At 38.0% G+C, this 23,022-nt stretch overlaps 1 protein-coding gene across 2 annotated transcripts in view; it reads left to right on the top strand.

Annotated features, from left to right (window-relative positions):
* SAMD12 (sterile alpha motif domain containing 12) overlaps window positions 1–23,022 on the top strand; it is a 169,264-nt gene that overhangs the window by 74,959 nt on the left and 71,283 nt on the right. For both annotated transcript variants that reach the window (XM_062570568.1, XM_062570567.1), the window contains exon 4: window positions 6,553–6,693. In XM_062570568.1, the coding sequence (XP_062426552.1) occupies window positions 6,553–6,693 (141 nt within the window). The remainder of the gene's footprint in view (window positions 1–6,552; window positions 6,694–23,022) is intronic.

The following is a 23,022-nucleotide window of genomic DNA, read 5'->3' as shown; positions in this document are numbered from 1 at the left end:
GCAGCTAAATTAATGATGTATTGAATTACTTTTCTTTCATGTTGTGTTCGTGTGTCTACTTCAGAAGGATAGAGGAAGATCGGAAAGGTGTTAGAGAAGAATTGAGACTTGAGAGGGATTTTAAAGAAATTAACTGGTTTTATTGTAGACTTACTGGCAGTAGTAACAGTAGTCATCACTTCCTTTTGTCAAAAGTGTAAACAGACATGACGTGAAGAGAAAGGATGTAAGTAATATTCAGAAAGTGCCATTGTTTACATAGCTGCTTTGTTGAGTTTAACTAGACATTAATTAACCAATATGACAATATGTTTTCTTGCAAAAAAATTACTGTAGAATTGGCCTCATACCGCTCCAACAAATCATGAATGATAAAAAACAATAAAGTCATTTTATTCTAGATTGATGATGTTATTAAATAAAGGCGAGTCCAAAGCTGTTTTGGTTTATGAAAGAGACTGAAGTGCCTTCCTGTGCTTTGCACTGGAGGAACTTTGGTGCCATAGGATCTCCCATTCCTGTGACTTTCCAGAAAGTAATTCCTATAGCTCCGTGGAGGTTTGCTGCATTTGCTAACAGGATGAGAAAGCACAAGATTACTGGCACTGGTGTTAGAGAACTTCCAGAACTGAAGATCTCTGATACTCGTCCAGGTTAAATAGGCTTTGTTCTTTCTGTTCCCTATCATTAGAAACTGTTGTTCCCTCGCTTTACCTGAAACAGTACCCTTTATGTCTCTTATTTAGCAGTTCATGGTCTCTGTGTGAGTCCTCAGTTGAGAGCTGTTCATTGTATCAAGAGTAAAAATATCAGGGGTCTGATCACAGTTTCGGAAACTAGTGGTCCTTTGCCTATGCCGGCAGCTGCTATTGTAACAGGTAGATCAGTAAAGTGTTTATTGCTATGGTGAGTCCAATCAAAAATGAATCCATTTTTACTTTTGAAGCAAGCGAGTCTTCCCTGATTAGGGAGATAATAGGTAGCTAAAGCAGAGCAAACATGGTAATGAAAGCTGCAGTTTGCCTGCTGCCTGCACCAGTCTTAGATAGGGCTATAGCAGGTATTGAGACAAGCCGGATCTAACTGCCTTTCAAGAAGAACTATAGGTTTGCCAAGGCATTCATGACCAAATGACTGATGTGTCCGGTTTGACTAGTGATGAGACCGACATGCAAAAGAGAGACATGCTCTTTAATTCTGATGTAGGAAAAATGTAAGACTGCAGAAAATCTCTAGGTTATCAAGAACAGCCCTATGAGGTCATGTCAAGTTTCTCCTAAAAATTCAGTTGATTTCTGTTTTTTGCTACCTCTTCAATTGTATTCCTATCTATTTGTTCTCACTAACTTTGTTCTTTAATAGTTCTTCTCTTTCCCTTGTGCTCATCTCCCTCAACTGCCATGATGAGGTCATTCTCATTCTGCAGTTGACTTACTACATTTTTCTTAGCTCCTCTCATGAAATAAGTTTACCATTCCTCACTATGAAGTCATAGCCTCGCTCTGTGCCTGTTCTTACTTGAGTTCAAGAATAGCACCTGACCAATGATATCAGTGTGTCTCTCTCTCATGGAAGTCTCTTCTTTGATAAGTCCTTGGACATTTGTTTTTAAGTACTGAAGTGAGGAGAAACAACCATCCACCTGTATGGGCAGGAGAAAAGCTGTGATCAGACTATTTCAAGTAGAAAAACCCAGTGAGTTAGAAATATTAATATGTCTTATTAATATGTCTACGAAACTAAAAAGACAAATATGGAAGCAATATGTTTGAAATTATTCTACCCAAAAACTAGTTAAGGATGTTATTATCAATTATGTAAGAATATTCTATTGTGTCAACAAAAAAACAATTTAAAATGGTGTTTGTAGCTCATGAATATTTTTTCAAGTTTTCAGCTTGAATAGTTTAAGATCTTAGTGAATCTGTTCTTGCTTTTCTCAGTTTGTCAGCTGAGTCCATCTGGAAATATGATTGAGAGATATATGATTGAGTTTTACAAAATCATGGAAGCAACTGATAAGCTGAATGTGGAATTGCTCACAAAATATTGGAATGGAAGAACTAGGAAGCACTCCATGCAATTAAGTAAGAGATCAATATAAAACAGATAAAAATGGGCAGTGAGCTTCTAGAACAGGAGATTGCAGAGGTAGACAGTATCAGCAGGATCAAAAAGACAAATTTGTAGACATGGAGACAATAAGGGGATGCTAAAATGGATACACTGTCTAATATCCCTAGAATAATGTTTTAGATGCTGAGACAGTACATCAATCCCTTTCAAAAGTAGTGTTCCCGGGAGTCTTCCTAAATACATCTCCAACTGTCACTTTGAATACAGACCTGGATGGGCTGTTGGTCTGGTCCAATAGAACGTTTTTAATGTCCATGTCCATTCTTCAGTTAGATCCTATACGCCATGATAAGTATACTGAATATCTTGTCTTGATATTCGGGTATGCCTATCATGTTGTACTAAAGAGACAAGATCACTTTTCCCAGCCGTATTTCACAAATGCATCACTTTCTCCTACTAGTGATTTGTCATCTTCATCAACTCTAAATTAGTGGTAGTTTCTTTACTTCAAAGTTTTGTATGAGACTAACCTGTTACTATCTACTCTCATTTCCTTTCATTTCTTCAATTCTTGCACACTTCTAATAAATCCTTTTTGTATTTATTTATTCATCTCCATTGCATTCTAGCGTGCTATCCCTCTAGATATCTATGGACTGGCACTCAATTTGGCTTCACAGGCTTGGAAAAAAGACAAGCAGTAGGCTGTGACAACAGGGGGAGGTATGAGCGTTTTTGAGTGGGTACAACAGACCCTGCCACATTCCTTGCTCTAGGGCCAATGCCAACCTCAATGGACCAATGCTTATACTCATATTAATGTTCTATGGCATGTGCTGTTTCTCCATCCATTCAAATTTTCTTCTAATCTCAGCTTGATCAAATGAGATCTGGAACAGCTAAGTGATATTAGAAAAAAATTAGGCCGTCAATCCATTATTAAGCTGGAATGTATTTTATATTCTATCTCTGCCCTCGGGGTGTCTCAGCACATTCCATGACTGATCTTTTCTGAGTATTAAAGGGCTGGGTTGTAGGTGCTAAAAGATACATGTAGATACTGACTGAGATCTTTTTGAAAAAGTTATTTTCCTGCCTCACAGTAAACTAGAACTAGCACAGTTTGTGAATGTCCTGCTATCTACTGTTGATTTTTATGGTTCTTTTTGTCAAGATGCTTTTGAAAAAAATCTGCTAGCTTTTTTTTATGTATACAGCTGCTACTTCTGTGTATATAGCAGCCTTTAAAGAGGTAGCACCAGTTCTTTAATGTTGGCGATTTTTAATGAGAGATGAGTAAAGTTCCTTTATTTGCGTCATAGGAAAGATCAGAGTGCACTGTTTGAGAACTTTATGTTTGTTATGTGCTCTACACTGGATAATGTGTCCTCTACAACATACTCTGAAAATTAAAAATCTATTCCCAATTTTTACTGTGTACCCGTCTTTTTGTTTTATCCCTGATGCTTGCTGGAATGACTGTCTTTTGTGTATGCTTCCTAATTTCCTTCATTAATATCTTTTTCAATAGATTTTAATCTTGAGATCCTTTATAAAACCTTATTTCTGAGGAGGCTGAGTCATAGAATCAGAATTACAAGACAGTTGAGTTTAGAAGGCAACTCTGTAGGTTGTCTAGCCTGACTCCTATGTTCTAAGCAGGGTCTACTAGAGCAGATTGCTCAGAGCTGTGTCCAGTTGACTTCTGAACAACTCAGAAGGTGGAGACTCCACAGCCTCTCTGCACAATCTGTTCCAGTGTTCAGTAACCCTTACAGTCTTTAGTAACAAATGCTAACTCTTTCTGATATATGCAGTAAAGAAAGCAAGTCATTGAAGCATCTGAAATCACTAGCTGGTTGTGAAAATCTTGTCTTTAGTAACTATCTCTCTTTGGTGATTGTGATCTGTGCATTAGCTATATCTTTTCAAAGGTGAAAGCATGACTTAGTACCATAACAATAAATTATTCAAGTTCTGACTTGGATGTTCTTGTTTTGATGGTTGAGGGGAAAGAGAGCATGCGAAGGACTGAATTTTCTTAGTTCAGGTCACTTACTGCATTCTCGAAGTGCCATCTTTTGCCTTTGGATGTTTGCCTTCTTGCCTCATCACTGCCTTAACATGTCATATTGGATTTGGTGCAAAAAAGAGTTAATTTAAATCAATTTGTAAAAGCTACTGCAAATAGTACGAGTATTTTTTTTCCCAATAATATTGTGCTTTGAGCCAAAGCTGTGGAAGAACTGGCATGCCAGGAGTTGAAAAGAGATATGTCCGTGTTGTGCGTGCTCAATGTCCAGAGGATTAGGGTAGCAAATCTACCTGAATCTATCTGAATCTATCTGAATATGAAATAAAGAAGTACCCAGAAGAAATAGAGTAGTGGCTAAACCCTTGGCCAAAAGGAGGTGGAGGGAGCTGGATGAGATGCATAGCCTCTCTGTCCTGTCATATTAATGTTGCTGAGTCCCTGCCCTAAGATGACATGCATGCTGGCCATCTTTAAACTGATGACTTGTTTACTTTTTGCTTGCTTTCAGTTGCTAGATTGACATTACAGGCCATATTCTTAGACTGCTGTACATCCTTTGTAAATTGCTTTGAGATGTTTTAGTGTGATAAGACGATATAAAAATTGAAGTCATTATTACTATCTCTACCACCAGGGGAATTGGACAGCTGGCATTGATTTGTAAGAGAATAATTTCCGTATTTCGATATTACATTAACCCATAGAATTCCTCTTGTTTAGGACTACAAAGAAAGTTTTCTTAATCAGAAGGTCATATTCCTTAGCATAAAGGAGTGCTTGAGAAACATGGGAAGGCAGAAAATGTATGAACACTGCCGTTTTCTTATCTGACCAATAAATCTTATTTTTTTAATAGTGATATCTCAGTTTTATATTTGCATCATACCAGGATTCCAACCACGAACCACTTTAAAGAATTGACCTGCTTATGAGTTAAATCTAGTAGTTAGTGATGAAGATACAGCTAACTATTGGGTTTGGGACAAATACTCCTTTAAATCATTAGCATTTGATTTATCTTTAATTCTTTAATTAAAGTAATCATAAAAATTCTGTATCCATATAGCTGTTTTGTAAGAAAAGAAATTGAGTAAAGGCCTTATCTTGCTGTGTTGAGTAATACTTTATTATGAGCTAAATTGCACCATTCATCCAAAAGCCACAGTAATGGGTAGTACAGACGCTGTTGTGTTGTTGCAGAGGGAGTAACTATCTTTACTATCCTATTCTGGTGTCAGAATAAAACTTGAGAAATCAAAGAAGGGATTTTTAATAATTAAAAGAACTGGAAGTCAAAACTAGAAGAGGTAAAAAGTTCAGTGTGTTTAAAAAAAAGAATCAAGGTGACATTTTCGCAGGTAGTATCCATGTAGCTCCAGTGTGCTTTGCCAGTATTGACCAGGGCACCTTTAGATAGGCAAATACATATACTGCAAGGTTCAGTGGAGGGCCTCAGGACACAGGTCCCTATAGTAGCTTACAACACCTCTGAAGACCAAAAAAAATAAATTTTATTGCTCTGCGTTATGCTTTGGTTCTCTGCTTGGTCCAAATTCTTTGTTAGTGTTGGCTCAGCAAATGTAGTGCTTTCTTCCTGTTTGCTTATAGCATAGTGGTGCCCAAAAGATGGAGTCACAGTTCCACTAGTAGCATCTGGAGAGTTTGGATTGTTTGGTTTTATAACATGTCTTCTACAATGTCTGTGGGACCAAAGTTCAACGTTCTCCTAATGGAAAACATAAATGATGAACTGGGAGTGATCGCCTGCAAGGTTTTTACACTCTTTAAGAACAAGCTGGGCAGACATCTTTTTCAGGAATCGTTTAGATAAAACTGATCCTACCTGGGGCCAGAGAAGGGAAACCTGGATCTTTTTTCTGTTCTTCTGTGATAGTTGACTGTTCGGAAGGATTTAGAAGGCTGTTTCACAGAGCCCTCCTGAGAAATGTCATCCTCAAAGTATCTAAAATTGATTAAATTGGTCACATACACTTCACTGGTAATTTATGGAGAGTAATTTAAATGATGAAAATAATAGATGTGAAGAGCCATTTTAGACCTGGGCAAATAGGAGACTTATGGGGGTATTCTACCTGTGGGAGACGAGATGCCACTCCTGAAGGGCATGTATTGTATTTATCTACCAGGCTATGGGAATGTATAAATACTATTGTCATCTAAAATGGCACAAGTCACCTATTTTACATGCTTAAATGGCTCACAGAGCATCAAAATAAAATACAACTTCAACAGAAAAAGTAAAAGTAGAACATGGATCTCTGATTGTAAGAAGTTATCTAGCTGATGAAACAATATCCTTTCAGATTGAAGTATTTCAAGGCTAAAGATTTTTGCTGTGGCAAATCAACCTGTCAGAGTGAGACTATTGCATTTATGGAAATCCTTGGGTGATTTTTCTTTTTACCTTTTTCATCTAGGCCGTGCTTTGCTGAGGCTCACTGACAAAAAGCTTGAACGAATGGGCATTGCCCAGGAAAGCCTGAGACAGCACATTCTGCAGCAAGTCCTTCAGCTGAAGGTGAGAGAAGAAGTCCGAAACCTCCAGTTGCTTACACAAGGTATGAAAAATAATTTTCATGTGGGCAGCTATTTGGATCAGGTAGGAGAAGTTTGCCTGAGGGCATAAAAGATGACTTGGCATTTTCCCACAAGAAATGATGCATGAATATGTCTCACAGATTCCACATCCAAGTTGGGAACAGAAGGTAAAATAATGCATAAATAAATAAGTATATTCAGTTGCCTGTTTTGCACGATAAGTAGGCTCCATCTTCAGCTTGGTGGTAGTCTTACTCAAATGCCTGCTTACTAACATGAACATAATAACATACAAAGGGGACTATCAGAGAATGTACTGTCTTTATAGACATTATGCATTTTGCATTAGTTGTTTACTTTCAGTGTTAAATAAAAAAAGTAATTTCTGTAACTTATTTTATGGTAAGAGCTGTCAGTGGAAAATTACCTGTTGGACTCTGCTTTTTGCAGATGGCTGATTCCTTTTTCATGTTGGAAGAATTTTATTGACTTGAATAGAGTTGTTTCTAATTTATGTTGATAAGAAAGAGCAAAATTGGGCTCAATATGGAAATCCTGATTAGAATACAGGGAAGAAGGAGTAGCAGAAAAGCTTGTATATATTTTCCAAATACAGTTAAGACATTTTATAATGGATTATTATATAATCATAGTATATACAATCAGTATAAGTTTTTTCACTGCTGTGGTAACAGAACAGAAACAGTCATTGTGATGGCACTATAAAGTAAACTTTAGATATCTTCCAATATATATCTGCAGTAATTTCTCTCTGTTTAGCCTTGTTTCTTAGTCCAGCAAGATCACATAAACCACACACTTCTGCGTTTCACAGAGCCCTCCACACTTCTGCGTTGTTTTGGTTCAGTGCCCATTATATGTCACATCATATGAAAAAAACAAAGCTCTTTAGTACATGCAGTATATTTTTAACAAAATGTCCTTCACACATGACATTATGTTCCTGATGAAGCATTGCTTACTGTGTTTGGGGATCAACTCCCTGATTAGTTTGAGTAAGCTGTTTTTATCTGAAAGACCCTCTGTCTCAACTGAATTGTTCTTTCAGACTTGGTTTCATGTGGATTCTGATGAGGATAGGATATAGCTGTAGGGCTCCTTCATATCACCAGAATCTGAGAATGTGACTTCACCTTATCTTCTGTCACGTCCCAGTGTATGTGTTGCAGCACTCCTTTACTAGAGGTATAGAGAGCTCTGCTTTTTCTCTTCATCCATTATTCCTACATCCTTTTGTCTCATATTAGCTTGTTTCTGTCTTCTCGTATATATGGAATGTTATCTGAGTTTGTTGGGCTAGTAAGGTTTGGTCTACAGGCGCTACTGGTTCAGGCCTGCTTACCGAAGTTGGGACTGTGTGGATATGGGACAGTGAAAATCTATTAGCTATAAGTTTAGGCTAGTTGCTCCCTGTAGTCCAGTTAGGATTCTCCATATGTTGTATTTGGTATTGAGGATTAAGCATTTCCAGGCTTTTCCTTTATTGTTCTCCTCTGGCTCACCTCTGGGTTGGACACATCAACTGGTGGTGTGAGTCATGAACAGTCAGGCATGTGATGGCCATTTCCAGGAATTTAGTGCAACGTTCATTGAGATTTATTCCTCATCCGTGCAACTGAGGATACAGATTTGGGTTGTGGTAAGAGCATGAATAAAATCATGCTGGATCGTAAAGGTCAGATTAGTGATAGTTAGATATCTTTTGCCTTGTACAGATGTGCCTTTAATGAGATCTCTCTCTGGCATGTAGAGAAGGTAGTGTAATTTAGTCTGATCGTATGAAGGCGTGCCATCATTTGCTTTATGAAACTAGGCACAAACTTACCAAAAGATGATGGACTGCAGCTCTTACTTTCTTCCTCTGCAGTGGCATTCAGCTATTGCACAGCACTTCAGTTCCGTTCCAGCCTTTTTAAACAGAGATGAAGGGATGCAGCTGCACAACAGTCCACAAAATGGTACCCTGTGCAGCAGATCTGTGTTCATCCTTTGATCCCAGAAGTGGGGAAAGGATTGGTGGCAAAGCAGCGGTGCTTTTGTTCCTTATTACCTCATTTATAACACATTGGAGTGTGTATTTGTTACAAGTGCAAGTACTAAGGTTAAGATATAGTTTATCAACCACAGTGCAGTCCAGAAAGCTTTGTGAATTTCAGATGTTCTCTGAAACTGGTTCTGTCTCTTTGCCCAGTTTCTTCAAACTCTGTCCACACTTATTATGGCTTATGCATTCCTAATCAAGGCTGGAATTAGAATAACTTCCTTTTAGCGTTTTTCTATTTCACACAACACTTGTTCTCTAACAGTAAAATTTTTACATGCCAGCAGTTTCTGTCTTTTAGAAATTCCACTTGCAAAATACAGGTCACAGTGTAGCCATGCGTCTCCTTCGTTGTCCTCCAAATTGTCCTCCAAAAAGGGGAGGGGGGGAGGAGGGGAAATACCCTCTACCTCTAAGTGCCCACCTCAGGAGATCTTTAGGTCAAAGAGATAGTTAACAAACTCTTTTTGAATTCATTTAGTGCACGTGCTTGCTTGCAAGTAGTGAGGTCCTAAATCAGAGCCCATTGATGTCAGCAGAAAGACTTCCACTGACTTTAGTTCATAACCTGATTGAAGATGGAGTGAACACAGAAGGTTTTGAAAAAAGTATTATGTAGTACTTATCAGATATTTTAAGTGGTTTTCTGTTCTGTTGTTCACGGAGAAAGTTAACCCAATTAAAAAAAAAAATCATCAGAGAAATACCATCTACTCTGTTCTGGAGATCTTAAAGCTAGAATAGTAAGTGACTGTGTAGTTGAAGACCTATCTTCAATTTTAGGAAGACTTTTTGTAGGAGTAAGGACTGCTTGATTGAGGTTATTACCAGCAGAAATACTGTTCCAACTTCCACCAGGCTGGAAGGGCACAGGCCCAGCTACTGATCTGTGCTTTTTTTCCTAGACACTTAGTGAAGCAGAGGAACTAATTTGACAAAGTATTTTCCATTGTCTCATGGGGAGAGCTTCACACTTTCGGAAACATCGTTATTGTACTGTTTCCATTCTAATCCTGAGCTGAAAGATAATTTCAAAAAAAGAAAAGAAGAGCTTTACATAACTACACAGGGAGGAAGTTATTTTGAGATTTTCAATATGAGCCGTGCTTTTGGCTAGCATACGAGAGTCTCTGTCTCAAAGTGGCAGAGCAATGCTATGTGTGGTTCTGAGGAGAGTATCCATAGACAGGAACCTGCTAACAGGGCTGAGGTTATGACGCACGATTGGTTTTTGGATCATACCTGTATTTAAGATGACATTGGCCATCCTAATCTTCTATGCGAGTCTCTCTAAGGCAAAGTACTACTTGAATATACAGCCAGCTCACAAATACTGACATTTTTTTTCGAGATTTCTGCTGCTAGCAAAGTGTATTAGAATAAAGGTTTAAGCTTCATTAAAAAACATCATAGCTGTTGATACCTATTGACATTATTTCTTCAGTAAGGTTTCTGTTCATCCTGCACTGGTGCTTAGCTACTGGAAAACATACGCGCACAATGATGAGACTAATATTTTCCCTTTCTTCAGATTCTAAAACAGTCCCATTCAAAAGCCATTATGGTACTCTAGTATTGTATTCCTCCAGAAAATGAACTGGAGAACATTCAAGATGCATCTCACCTTCTGAGGAAGAATGAACTGAGACCCATGCTTTCTAGTGATGCATGGTTCACTGGGTGGTAAAGGAAACTTGTAACCAGAAACTGCCTTCAGGGTGGATGTGGTCAGAGAACCAGGACCATTTGAAAAAAAACCTACTGAAACAGGTTATAAAGATTTTTACATTATTAGCAGCATCTTAATACTAGGGTAAAGGAAGGCATGATCAAGCAAAGAAATTTTCAGGTGTTTGCTGCTGAACCCTCACAGACTGTCAGAAACATTACCCTGGTTCTTGTTCACCTTATCTGTTTCCTCCTTGTGATTACTGAGGGTGGAAAAAAGCTGAACATTGCCATTCCAGCTTGCATCATCATGCTTGAGGAGGTTTACTGTCTTTTTCCATAACAAAAGCCTCTAAGTACTAGACTCACTTGCACATTCTGAATTCCCACATACAAAGACCTTCACTGTTGTAATGCCTCGTGTACACAGCAATGTTTGGAATTACATACCTGCCTAAAAAGGCACTTGAGTAATCAAAAAATTTGAGAACACGTGACCTTGAGAAACAGACAACTGGAAGGCCATTTCAATTCAAGGAATTTCCAGCTTGCTCTCTCACTTAGGCCTTCTGGATACATTCCTATCTGAACTATCCTTGTCTGTTGTTCGTCATGTTTCTTGAGATGCATTGCCTGACCTGACCTGAAATCAGGACATTTCTTTGTCATCCCTGTAAAGAAGTCGTAACTGAAGTTTGTGATACAGGATGATCCTGTTACACTCCAGGATGTTGCATTTTCTTTCCTGGGAGCATTCTGGACTCAAGGTTTTGGCGCCTGAAGAATCTTGGAATCCTTCTGCCAGAAATACTCTCTTTCTTATCATGAAAACACAGTAAATGTTGCCTTTGAGAAAACTCAATGTAGGCAATGTGTTTGCCTTCACAGAGAGATTACAAAGTAGGTAACAATATGGCATCATGTTTTCATCTCTGTAGTGGTTTTCTGAGATATGCAGTGTCTGAAATATTGACAGTCTTTTTGCTCTCTCACCAGGGACCCATTTTAATTTTCATTCTCTTGACCTAACCTTTCCCTTTTCTGTCACCCTGAAGCTTCCAGCTAGTCAGCAAGAGCCCATCTTCTTACAGCGTAAGTTATGCAAATGTTTCTAGCATATACTGCGTGCTTGACATCCATCCAAAGCACAGGAAAAACATTTGATACTTCAGAAAAGCTCAGACAAACCCAGTTCCTTTGCCCTATGCTGCTTTTATGCTACAAAATTTCTGAGACCTCGTGAGTTGAACACAAAGAGTAGCATGGGTACACTGGCAGAAGATGTCCAAAAATAGTACTTTATCCCTTGTCATAGCATAAAAACTGCATTCCAGGGCTCAGGATGCAAAATTGCCTGAATATATATAAAGAATTTTTAACCTTCTCTATATTGGTTTATTTTCACTGTATGTCCATATCCCTTTTAGTTCCTTTCATTTTATGTCCTGTTTTCCTTTACCACTGTAGGAGTCTTAGCACTACTCCTATGTTAACACTTCTCTTTCAAGACCGTAAAACCACTTTACTACTATCAGTTAGAGTATAAAAGAGCTGTCTTCATTGTGCCTTTGCCCTCTCTGTTGAGGACATATGCAGCACTTAGAGAGGACCTAGTCTAGTCTAGGGAGTCAGAAGCCATGGTTGTTTCTGAGACGTTTTCCAGACTTTAGACACTGTTACGACTTCTGAAAATCAAAATTTTCAAGTAGGCGTTGTGGATTTCCCTATAGTTTTTGTTTGTTCTAGCTGAAGCAGAACATCATATGGGAACTGTGTATCAGTGTGCAGATAAAACGTTTAAAATGGATGCCTCAGTGAAGATAAATGTCCAGTTCCATCTATGCCATCAGTTACTTGAATTTCATATGTCTCATTTCTAACCTGAAGAATATACTTTGCAGTGCAGCCAATTTTTTCAGTCTCTGATAGACTATTGAATTACTGTTCTGGTAGTTACGTTTTACTTGTTGGAGTGATGCTAATACATATTCATATCAAATAATCTAATGATTCAGCTAGCAGATAGAACAAGTTCCAATACACCAAACAATACATTTTAATGCACTTTGAATGTGTTTACCACAGGATTGTCCTTCAATATGTGTATGTCTGGAATATGAATAAGGAAACATATATGCAACTATGAAATTTGTATTGATGAGCATATAAAGCAAGACTTTAGTTGTATAATGTTACTATGTGCTTACATTTTAAAATGTTTTTATAAATAATGTTGCAACTCTGTTGAGTGTAGTTTTGCCTATGTGTGATTGCAATGACATGATTGCAGTTGCTTGTTTTTTAATTATTTTATTAATGTTAATCTTTTTTTATTCCTGTTTTTCAAGTTTCTTAGAAGTTGGTCTACTGGAAAATTTGGTCTGGAAAGTTTGGTCCTTCAGAGCTAACACATAACTAAAACTGTATTGCATATTTAATTCATTTATGTGTATGTATATACATTTGTATATGTGTGTGTGTATCTAATATATCTATATATATATAAAAATTTTTCCCACTTATTTAAATTTTAAAGAAAAGCAACAATTTTGCTCCAAGTTTAAGAAAAAGAAAATTAAACATTACTGTTTGTGCTGAGGCCAGTCATGACAGACTTTCAACCAAACAGAAAAGTTAAGAACAGTCAGAGGCTGTGATATAAAAACAGCTGTTTGTGATCAGTGCCAGTAGAAATCACTTGTTTTTACCCAACTAAAAAATGTAAGCTGGTAAAAGTGATTCTATTAACAGGTACAATCTTTCACACAGAATTTAAATCAATCAAGTCTATATATTAAGATGGTGCCATGTACAATGTAACATATGTGTCATTTCTAATAAGATTTTTCAGACATCAGGCATAGAACAAAAATTTGGATTTTTAATTGTTTTATAAAATAAATGAGGAAATTGGAATCCTTAATTCCTTCCTCCCCTATGAAAGTACATGGAAATTTTCACTGCTGGGCTCCTGGTTCAAAAACTGTCTGTCTTAATCAGCTAACACCTTTATGGTCAAACTGGACAGATAGAGTTGGAAATAAGAAATGCACATCTAGATCATGCCAGTATCCATCTGTCTTGGGGTATTCTGCCTCTGACGGTGTCAGCAGCAGATGCTGCTTAGGGAGAGTGCAGAAGCCTGGCCCCTCTCGGTGGTCTGCTCTCCATGTGCTCCCCTGGTATGCAGAATTGTTGTATTAAGAAGGGTACTTCCCTGTCTAATTCTTGTAGTATCCATTTAGTATCATTCTCACTTTGTCATTAAACAAGGTTGTTGAAATCAGTTTTTTTACAAGCTAAATCGTAGTCACTGACAACCTCACTGGAGCCAAAAGTGCCAACGCTTAACTTAGTGCGCCTGCAGTTGGGTGTGTATCAGCTGCCTTCTGCAGAGACTTCAAGCAATCCTGCTATCTGATGTGTTCAGTACAGCCACACATTCTCTGTATTTCTAATATACTATATCATATCTCAGACACATCAAGTAAGTTTTGCTTGTTTTTCTCCAGTGATTGTTATAGAAACTCAGGATGATTGTCAGATATATTTGTTTGGTAGCTGTCTAAACTTATGTGAGATCAGTTCCTACTCAGTATGCCTAGATGTGAATGCCCACAGTGAAAAGCGTTGGTATGAGGGCTGAATGAATTGCCCTGTTTACTTGCATCAGCTTTGGTAACACCATCTTTCTGAAGAAATTTTTTGAAATTTTATGAAATGAGTGTTGCTGACGCCTGCATGAATATGCTCTGTTAGCAAAGTGTTTCATCATATTGGCACTTTTAACAAACATGAAAGTTACTTAAAACCTTTTTGAAAATATGTAATACAGTTTTGCTGCTTTGAATCCCTGGAGGTGAATGTTGCCAACTAGTTCAAAAGCATTTTTCTTCCTGTTGTTACTAGCATTTATTGCCTGTGCAATAAAGATTTATAATTACTGGAAAGATGCAGGGGGAGGAGGGAAACCCTCTCCATTTTATGCCTTTGTAAAATTGCTGTTGTAAGTTGTATAAAAAGAACCTGTTTTATTTAAGAGTTTTTCTCTTTTTTTTATTTACATTTTTTAAAATTCTTTCTGTAATACACTTTTAAAAATTAATGTGGTTTTATTCAAGTAGAAGTTTCCTCTTAATGGCTTTTATGCTTCATATGATAGAGTACCTTCATCTGCTCAGTTATACATAGGCACTCAGTAGTGTTATGAATTGCTTCGTTATTGCTAGGCAGTATGTAGATCTCGGACATCTTCTACAAAGGAAAGGAGATCTTTTTTAATGTCTTTATTTGACATGACCATAACACATGTGTATTAGCCCAGTGTTTTATGACATGGTCAAGTATGATAATTAATTTAACTGTGCTAGTTCTCCCTTAAGATCAATATTATAGAATTTTTCCAGTCAGTATTTGAATAGTTTTTTAATTGAAATTGATTCCCTATAAAATAATATGTTAGAGTGTATTATCAATGATCTTGTGGTCCTTGAGGTTAAGGGGTTGTGAATTGTACCAAAATGCTGAACAGTTTTCAAAAAATGCCTGATTTCTTCTGTGCAGCGTAAGTAAACCTACTACTCAGAAAGTACTTTTTTTTTCTTTTTGAGTGCTAATATCTAGAGGGTGACAACATAAATACAGCAGCTGTGATTTGGAACATGTGTGGAAATGTGGCAGGGAATTGTTCTTTTGGGGATAAATGTATTTTTTGTTTGCAGTTCAGCTACAGCTTTGTTGTGTGAGCCCAACCTTTGTGCATAGTGTTACCTCCACAGAGATTGGTAAGTTTTTAGCAGTAAAAAATAGCTCCCAGTCACCTGAGTTATCAAAAGTTATCTGTTCAAAGAAAGGATGCAGGGTGATATATCTTCAGTGAGTAGCTCCTAATGAACCTCAGTCCTTTTCCAAAGGTATCACTTTTAAAGATGTTGAGTCAGTCTGTGTTCTTCTCAGTGTCAGTGGAGTCAAGTTGTAGGCTATATTTACATGGCAGTACCATATGATTCTGGAGCTTCTCAACCACACTAATGCTTCATTCACACCCTGGAGCTTATTTTCAGTTAGGTTTGTCCATACTGTTGGCAAAACACTTGGTTTACATACATTTGACTTGTAGAACTGGCTTTCACCTCAAGGCAAATTGATTAGGAAACAGCCTGCTTGGGAGTGCTCACATCACTTTTATATCCAGACAGTTTGAAATGAAATGTCAGGACTCTGGCCTGAAATACTCATTCAGTTACCCCAAGAGGGCCAGAGCTCATCCTCAGGAAATACCATGCTAGAGACCTTTGCATGTGAACATAAAGGGATTTCAAGTCTCCTCTTCAAGTTTAAGAGCAGACTGAAAGTGTATTGTTGACGTTGTCTCAGAATTTTGAGTCCTCTACCGCCAGGAATAGGATTCAGATCTTCTCAGTCAGTTCACCTTGGACACCTAGCTGTTATCAGCTGGCATTTGACAGCATAAGATGGATTTGAAGCAACTCCAACACCTTGGCCTTGAAACAAATTATTTTTCCATATTCTTTCATTCTTTACTGAGACCATTTCTGAAGCTTCTTGTCAATAATGTCAAACAGCTAACAGACTCTGAAGTTCTCTTCTGCTTAGTTGTGATGAGAGAGCACTGTTGCGTAGAAATCTCGGGAGCTGGGGTTTGAGAGAAAGACTGAGAGACAAAGATCTTGCACGGCAAAGAAAGGGCGTTCTTACCAACTAATTATGCCTTTTTTCAGGGAACGGTAAATGAAAAACTTCTGTTGTTAAAACTTGTTCTCCCAAGTCCTTTAAGCTTTATGTTTTTTCTTTTCTTTTCTTTTCTCTTCTGTATATGTCAGAGGAAGAGATGGAGAGGGAATGGTAGTCACATTTCCTCTTTTCTTGAAGCATTGTGTCATTCTGGCCTTATCAAGAAATAAAGAGGAGAGCCTCTTTTCTTCCTCTACAACTTTTTGTCTTTCAGTCCCTCAAAAAATTCTGAGTAACTGAGGATTGTTGTTAAAGTTGGGTGAAGAGATTAATAGCTCCTGCTCTTGTTTTACTTCGTGGGTTTTCCTTTAGCCTGTGTGTTTAAAGGGCTGATTAGACTGCAGTTGTCTGCTAAGGAATTTCTTTAGCTTGTTCCAGAGGGTGTAGGTATGTGAAACACTCATCAGCCATTCCTTGCAAATTTCTAGCATAGGGCATCAAGATGGTCCAGCCATATTTAAAGACTCTTGGATGCTGGAAGAAGCAATCAGCATGATGTGAGGCAATGGACCAGCTTTTAAAAGTTACAGGCAATTAAAGGTGCAGGTAGACCTTTGAAAATTCCCTAAGCTCATCACTTCCACAGTATTACGGTAATTTTAAGTCTTGGCCTAAACTTTGAAGAGTTTTTGAAGCAAACAAACCATATTTTGGATGAAAGGGACATGAAAAGAAAGGAAGTGATAATCCTTTCTCTAAAACTCTAGTGACAAATCAGTTGTCACCTGTGCACTTTCTGAATGCATCTTTCTGTAGACTCAAGAATCACTTCCATGCGTCCTGCAGTGCAGCTGCCTTCCATTCTGTTACAGCTGTTAACTGTGACATTAATCACTTATATCGTTGGCTTTTGTAGATCTCTACTTAAACCTGAAATGTAGGCTTTTTAGGATCATAGAAAAATAGCCAGCCCTTAAAGCCCATCCAGATAATAAATATCCTTTTGCTGGGATACAGCTCCTTAAAATGAGACATCTGTGAGCTTTTCGTCTTTTTCTAGAAATATTTCTTCTAGGCATAGAATTTGTTTTCAGCTATGATAGTGAAAATAGTCTTGCATTTTCTTGTAAACCTAATGAGCTCTTTTCAGAGTGAATTATTATTGTTTACTGATATTTGTTTGCTGGTATTGTTAGATGATAAATTCTCTTTCTTCTTTCTTCAATATTAGCCACTGTGTTAAGCAGCTGGGATCTGTGAGTGTTGCTTTGTTAGCAACATTTTTTTTCCTTTATTATACTGTAACTGCTCTCCTTGAAATATCTTTGGTTCCCTCCAGTAATCAGACCTTTCACTGTGGGAATTTTACTATAGTTCTACATGACTTAGCTGATCACATGATATTTCTGGTATAAGAATGTATATGTTTTACTGGTTCCTTCAGTGTTTTCTCTTGATCCAGATGGTCAGAGCCCAGGTTATTTAGGTGACAAACCTAAATAACTAGTGCTGGGAACAGAAGAGAGAAGTGCTTCTATCAAGACTGTCTCTAAAAATTAAGAGCAGTTAAAGCTGGTATCTATACCAGGATATAGTCTTTGGGGAAGTCTTCAGCTGAGTCAAACCTTGATCGTGGATCCCTTTTCATGGACACCTGGCAATTCTAGCACTATGAGCAGATAGCAAGAGTGGTTACTCTATTCAGAAGAATGTAAATTTTTATGTACCATAATGTTTATTTTATACCTCTATTTTATACCAATAATCTACCTTTGAAGATTTGAGACCTCAACTTTGCTCTTATTTCTGTGAGGGCAAATGAAGGAGTAATGCTCCATTGATTTCAGCGAAATGTGCAACTAGTTAAGATGAGAACAGAATCAACCCCATTATTTTCCTCAACAGCATGAGACTATAAAGCCCATTCAAATCAGTGAAGGGTACCAATGACTTTGGTGAACTTTGGATCAAATACGTAGAAGTTCTTAGTAATTTAATTAAAATCACAAATACAGAAACATAAGTGTTCTGTTCTTTAGCGTAACGTAGGTCTTGCTAAAGTTGAAAAACATTGTGATCCCTTGCCAATTTTATTATATCAAAAATACAATTTGAGTATTTTGTTTTCTTTAGAACATTGTTCTTAATTCTATAAGACCTAATTTTTACTTGGTCTCAAATCTTCTTTTGATAGTGTGCACTGCCTATATTATTTGAAATCTTAAATTCATAATCACTGGTGAAAATGAAATCCACAAAATCTGCTTTTTATTTTTTATTTATTCATGCTCTTTACTAAACAGCATAAGCAAAAATAAAAATCAAGTGTAATGTCTTTTAGCTTGAGCAGTTTAAAGTGTCTTTGTCTCATCTTACATTAAACATATAAAAGTTAGGCATCTATTTGAACTCATTGCTCACATTTCTCAAATAATCAGTGAAGAATAATAGCCATCCCCAGAGATAACTTGCACCTTTCTAAAATAGATTCCTATGCAATGCATACCACTCTGCAGGTTCTTGCCTCTATGTGCCAGCTAGAGGACTAGCCATCTGATTTGGGATAGCTAAAATTGAATAAAATCTAGGCAGTAAGTTTTCCTATTTTTTGCTTATCAGCATGAAACCAGCATAAACCAAGTGAGTTTACCCACTTCTAAATCACCACCAATCTTACACTGCCTTAGTATATTAATTTTTCTGATTTTATCTGCGCTGGTTAGCAAAATTCAGTTAGGCTAATACTCTAACATTGCATTTTTTTACTGTAACTGATAACATCGTATTTCCTATTCTATTACTTATGAAGAATTTTTCACCTTGTGCTAACTACTGCTCACTAATCGTAGAATCATAGAATGGTAAGGTTGGAAGGGACTTCTGGAGATCATCTAGTCCAACCCTCAGCGTGGCCCTGGACAGAGATTGAACCCGCGACCTTGGCATTGGCAGCACCATGCTCTAACCAGCTGAGCTAAACCTGCCCCCCCCCCCATAGTAGAACTAAAGAAGCAACCAGAAAGATGAAAACTAATGAGCTACAAGTTCTGGTTAAGGGGCTTTGAAGTTGATTTTTTTACTTGTAATTTAGATGCACCTTTAGTCTAAAGCAGAGAAAGACTCATTTTATTTACTGTCTTGGGGTAGGGTTATAACTTACCTGTGCTAGGCCATTTTTCTCACATATTCTTTAATAGCTACAGTTAGATAGATCTTATTCCTCTGAGTCCATCTTTTCATCCAGATGTGGTTAATCCTGATACCAATATTATACTGTTATGGTTATTTTATCATTGTGGCTTTGTTTGCCTCTGTGGAGTTGGTTGCAGTCTTACACAGAGAGGCCAAGACCAGGCTGAGAGTCCCAGCCGAAGTGCTCACTGGAAAACGAACTTTTTGCTTTATAATTCAGAAAAATTACTGAAGAGTTTTTTCTCTTTCATATAATTAGGATAGGCCATGAAGGTGAAAGTCTCTTGAAAACTATGTACTGCATAGGTTTTACCAGCTTTTCCATTGAATTGAGACTATCTAAAAATGACTTGAAATAATAGCACAGAAAAGTGAATGAAGAACTAAGCTTCTTCCTATTTTGTTTGGACCTTCTGTGTCTCCCTTAAAATTCTCTTGCATTCTCATGCAGCTCCTTCATTTTATTGAATGCTAAAGCCTTTTACCATCTGCCAAAAGGTTTTATTTTGGGGTTTCCTCTCATGTGGGAGGGTGGTTTCCTCCTTCCCTTCGTGTTAGTTTCATTGCTATCTTTAGGATTCAGAGCTTACTAGAGACCTTCCTGTCTCCCTTTTGTAACTTATTCTCATCCTTCCTTGCTTCAAGTTCCTGCCCCCTGGGGCAAAGAGTAACATGAGAACTGAAGCTGCCTTTTAAAGCTGCCTGGCTGATGCAGAAGGCTTTTGTTTTAAACAGGGGAGACCAGTTCCTGGAGTGCAGGTCTAAGCATACTCATTAGAAAAGTCCATGGTGTGGGTGTTTTTAGGAACAGTTCTTGCACAAAGGTACATGTAATTGCCCAGTTCTTTGGCTACAAAAATCAATGGGCCCCTGAAGAAGGGAGCTGTAACCTGTAACCTAGGGAAGCATTTAGCCTAAAAACAGTCTACTCTTCTCCATTTGTTAGTGCACATTAATCCTCAGCACATTAATCCAAGCTCTTCTACCACTGTTACGACATCTTTAGCCATAGCCCTTTAGTTTCTTCCTTTTATAGGAAGTTTCAGATGTTTTTCTCTAAACAAATTGATTTCCTATCTTTACCTTTCTTGTGCTGTAGAGAAAATGAAGTGAAATTTGAGGCGGTATATTTGCAGAGGGATAGAATTGCATCTTCTTTCTTCTTCTTCTTCTTTTTTTTTTTTTTTTTTTTTTTTTTTTTCCTGCTCAGAGCAACATAAAGAGGATGGCACTCTGGGGAGTTTCAGCATAGCGAGCTCTCAAGGATGCAGGCAATACAGCTGCAGTGGGATGTGAGCACCCAAGTGCCCAGCCACATGCATAGAAGGAGGCATGCCACGAACATGGCAAGTGCTGGACTCTATTTTGTTGTGTGCCCTGGAGCTCTTGCCCTGGTCTCTCCTCACAGTAGATGCTCTCGGGGAAACAAAGGGACTTGCTTTTTCCATTCAGCCTCTGCCTGCTGAGAGTGAGAGCAGTTCCTGCCTGAGACTGCAGTCCTGTTACTGCCTGTCCTCATTTGCTGTACAACTGAGCCTGCGACCAGAGGCAGTCTGGATGTAGAGGGCTCAGGCAGAGAATTGCTTTGGGAGTCAGATCACTGCCTGAGAGCTCTGCCAGGATCCATATCAACCACATTATGCCTCTGCTGAGTGGATTTCTGACTCTCCTTTTTTGATTTTTTTTAATCACTGGCATTATAGCAACCAGCATGTGAGGTAGTAATAGGTATGTGATGTTATTTTATTTGTGATTAGCTCATTTCTTGGACTCTGAGATTTTCTATTGCCCAGCCTTCCATCATCACCCAGCTCTCTTTGAAGTTCTACCCTTCTTTGATTTATTTACTCTCCCTCCATAATAGAGAATTTTATTGTTGATTCCCATGAAAAATCATCAGTGCCTAAAAATAAATGAGCTATTCCTTCAGTGCATCTAGTTTTTATGACCATAGGAATCTATTGAAATATTGAAGTGGAAGTGAGGAGGATGACGGTGTACCAAGGCATTTTTTAGATGTCTGATCTACAGATGAAAAGGAGTGCTGGGATTTCTATTCAGGAAAGTGCCCATTTCTTAGCAGTGGCTGTTTTAATGGCATTTAATGCCAAACTCTTGGTTGAGCATTGTATAGAGAGATCAGCAGTGCTCATATCTAACAGCAGAATGGTGCAACATGGCATAGCTAAGTGACATTCTCCTAAAAAATAGGAGGCCTGCATGAGAAAATTTCAAGCAGAAGGAGGCATATATCTCCTCACTTAGCAAGCAGTTTTTTTAAACACTCTTGATGTTTGGAAGGGGTAGCAGTTTCCCTAGAATTGATAAGGAATGGAAAAAATTTGTTCCCAAAGAACATCCAGTCATTGTACTTCCAGGTGAACACAATTTTCCATTCTCTCTCTGTCACACACTCATACACACATCCAATATCTAATTGGATAAAAATGTAAACACTATATTAAGAATATGATTAAAAATTAAACAGCCACTGCAGAAACCATCAATAGTAAGTGCTTATTAACTTATATATAACTGCATGCTGGTATGATAGCTTCAAGCTGGATGCTGGATGCTGAAACTGATTTGCAGCAAAGAAGACCAACTTTCCAAAAGGGTGTTTCTGGGTTTCAGGATCAGACCCCAAGCTTTAACTGCTTGTTTCTGTTCCTTCTCATTTTTTGTCAGCATTTTTAAGAAACCGATAATATGCATGACTTGCTTGAACTATGGTGGGTGATGTGCTTAACATGATGTCCATGGCCTCTGGTGCTTTAGCAGAATGAGACGATGAAGTTCTGATCCAGCTTTGGCCCATCTCCTGCATTGTGAGACTCCTATGATTTGCCACTCACCTCCATGCCCTTTTCCTGTGAGGCTTCATGCTAACAGAAAGATAGGGGATTCACCAGAACCTCTATCAGTTCTGTGACCCACTATGCTGGGTGTTTATTTATATATTCGTTACATGATAATTTGAAGGTCAAAAGCTAATTTATGTGTATTCCTTTGCCCGTCTTGAGCTCTACGTACCATGTACACAGCTGTGATTCACAGACTAGTTGCATCTGGTACTACATGGTAAAAGCTGTTGTTTTCTCGAAAGGGCATTCCCCCAGCTCTGTGGTCCCATCTCATAATATTTATGCCCTGCTCTTTCTTGTAACCTGCAGGTGGAGTCCTGCATATCAGAGGATGGGGCATTTGCCCATCTTGCTTTATGGGAGTCAGCATGGTTGTGAGTTAGAGCAAGTCATTCTCAAAATAACTGTTACTGCCTACATTCAGCACTGGAAATTCAACGCTAGCGTTAAATACTTAGCGGGAGGTTGAAACAAGGTTAAAGACTTCTCAAACTTCGGACAAATCTGGCCGGTCCCAGCAGAGCAGAGTCTTTTCCAGTGTGCTGTCTTCTTGGACTTTTACTTTTCAGAAAAGTTAGATAATACAGATAACATGACCAATAAATGGTACCAAGGAGCTTTTGCTTACTTGTTTCCTGTCTTCCTTTGGCTAACACTAAGTGCTGCACATTTGAAAAAGCAGCTGAACTTTGTGCTTGTTAGCTGGGTCTCCTGTGTTCGTTCAGGCTAGGGACTTTCCTCCCCTTTTTCTCCTGCCAGTCAAAGGTGAGAAATGAACGAATGTTACTTGAATTCAAGATCTGTAGCCAGCCGAACATCAGTGGATTATATATATCCTGAAAGAAACCTTTATTTTAGTTCTACCATAA

Source organism: Rhea pennata, chromosome 2 (assembly GCF_028389875.1).
Source record: "Rhea pennata isolate bPtePen1 chromosome 2, bPtePen1.pri, whole genome shotgun sequence".
NCBI classification, from domain to species: Eukaryota; Metazoa; Chordata; class Aves; order Rheiformes; family Rheidae; genus Rhea; species Rhea pennata.
Note: the sequence above shows the minus strand (reverse complement) of the source record. Positions and strands in the feature narration are given on the sequence as shown.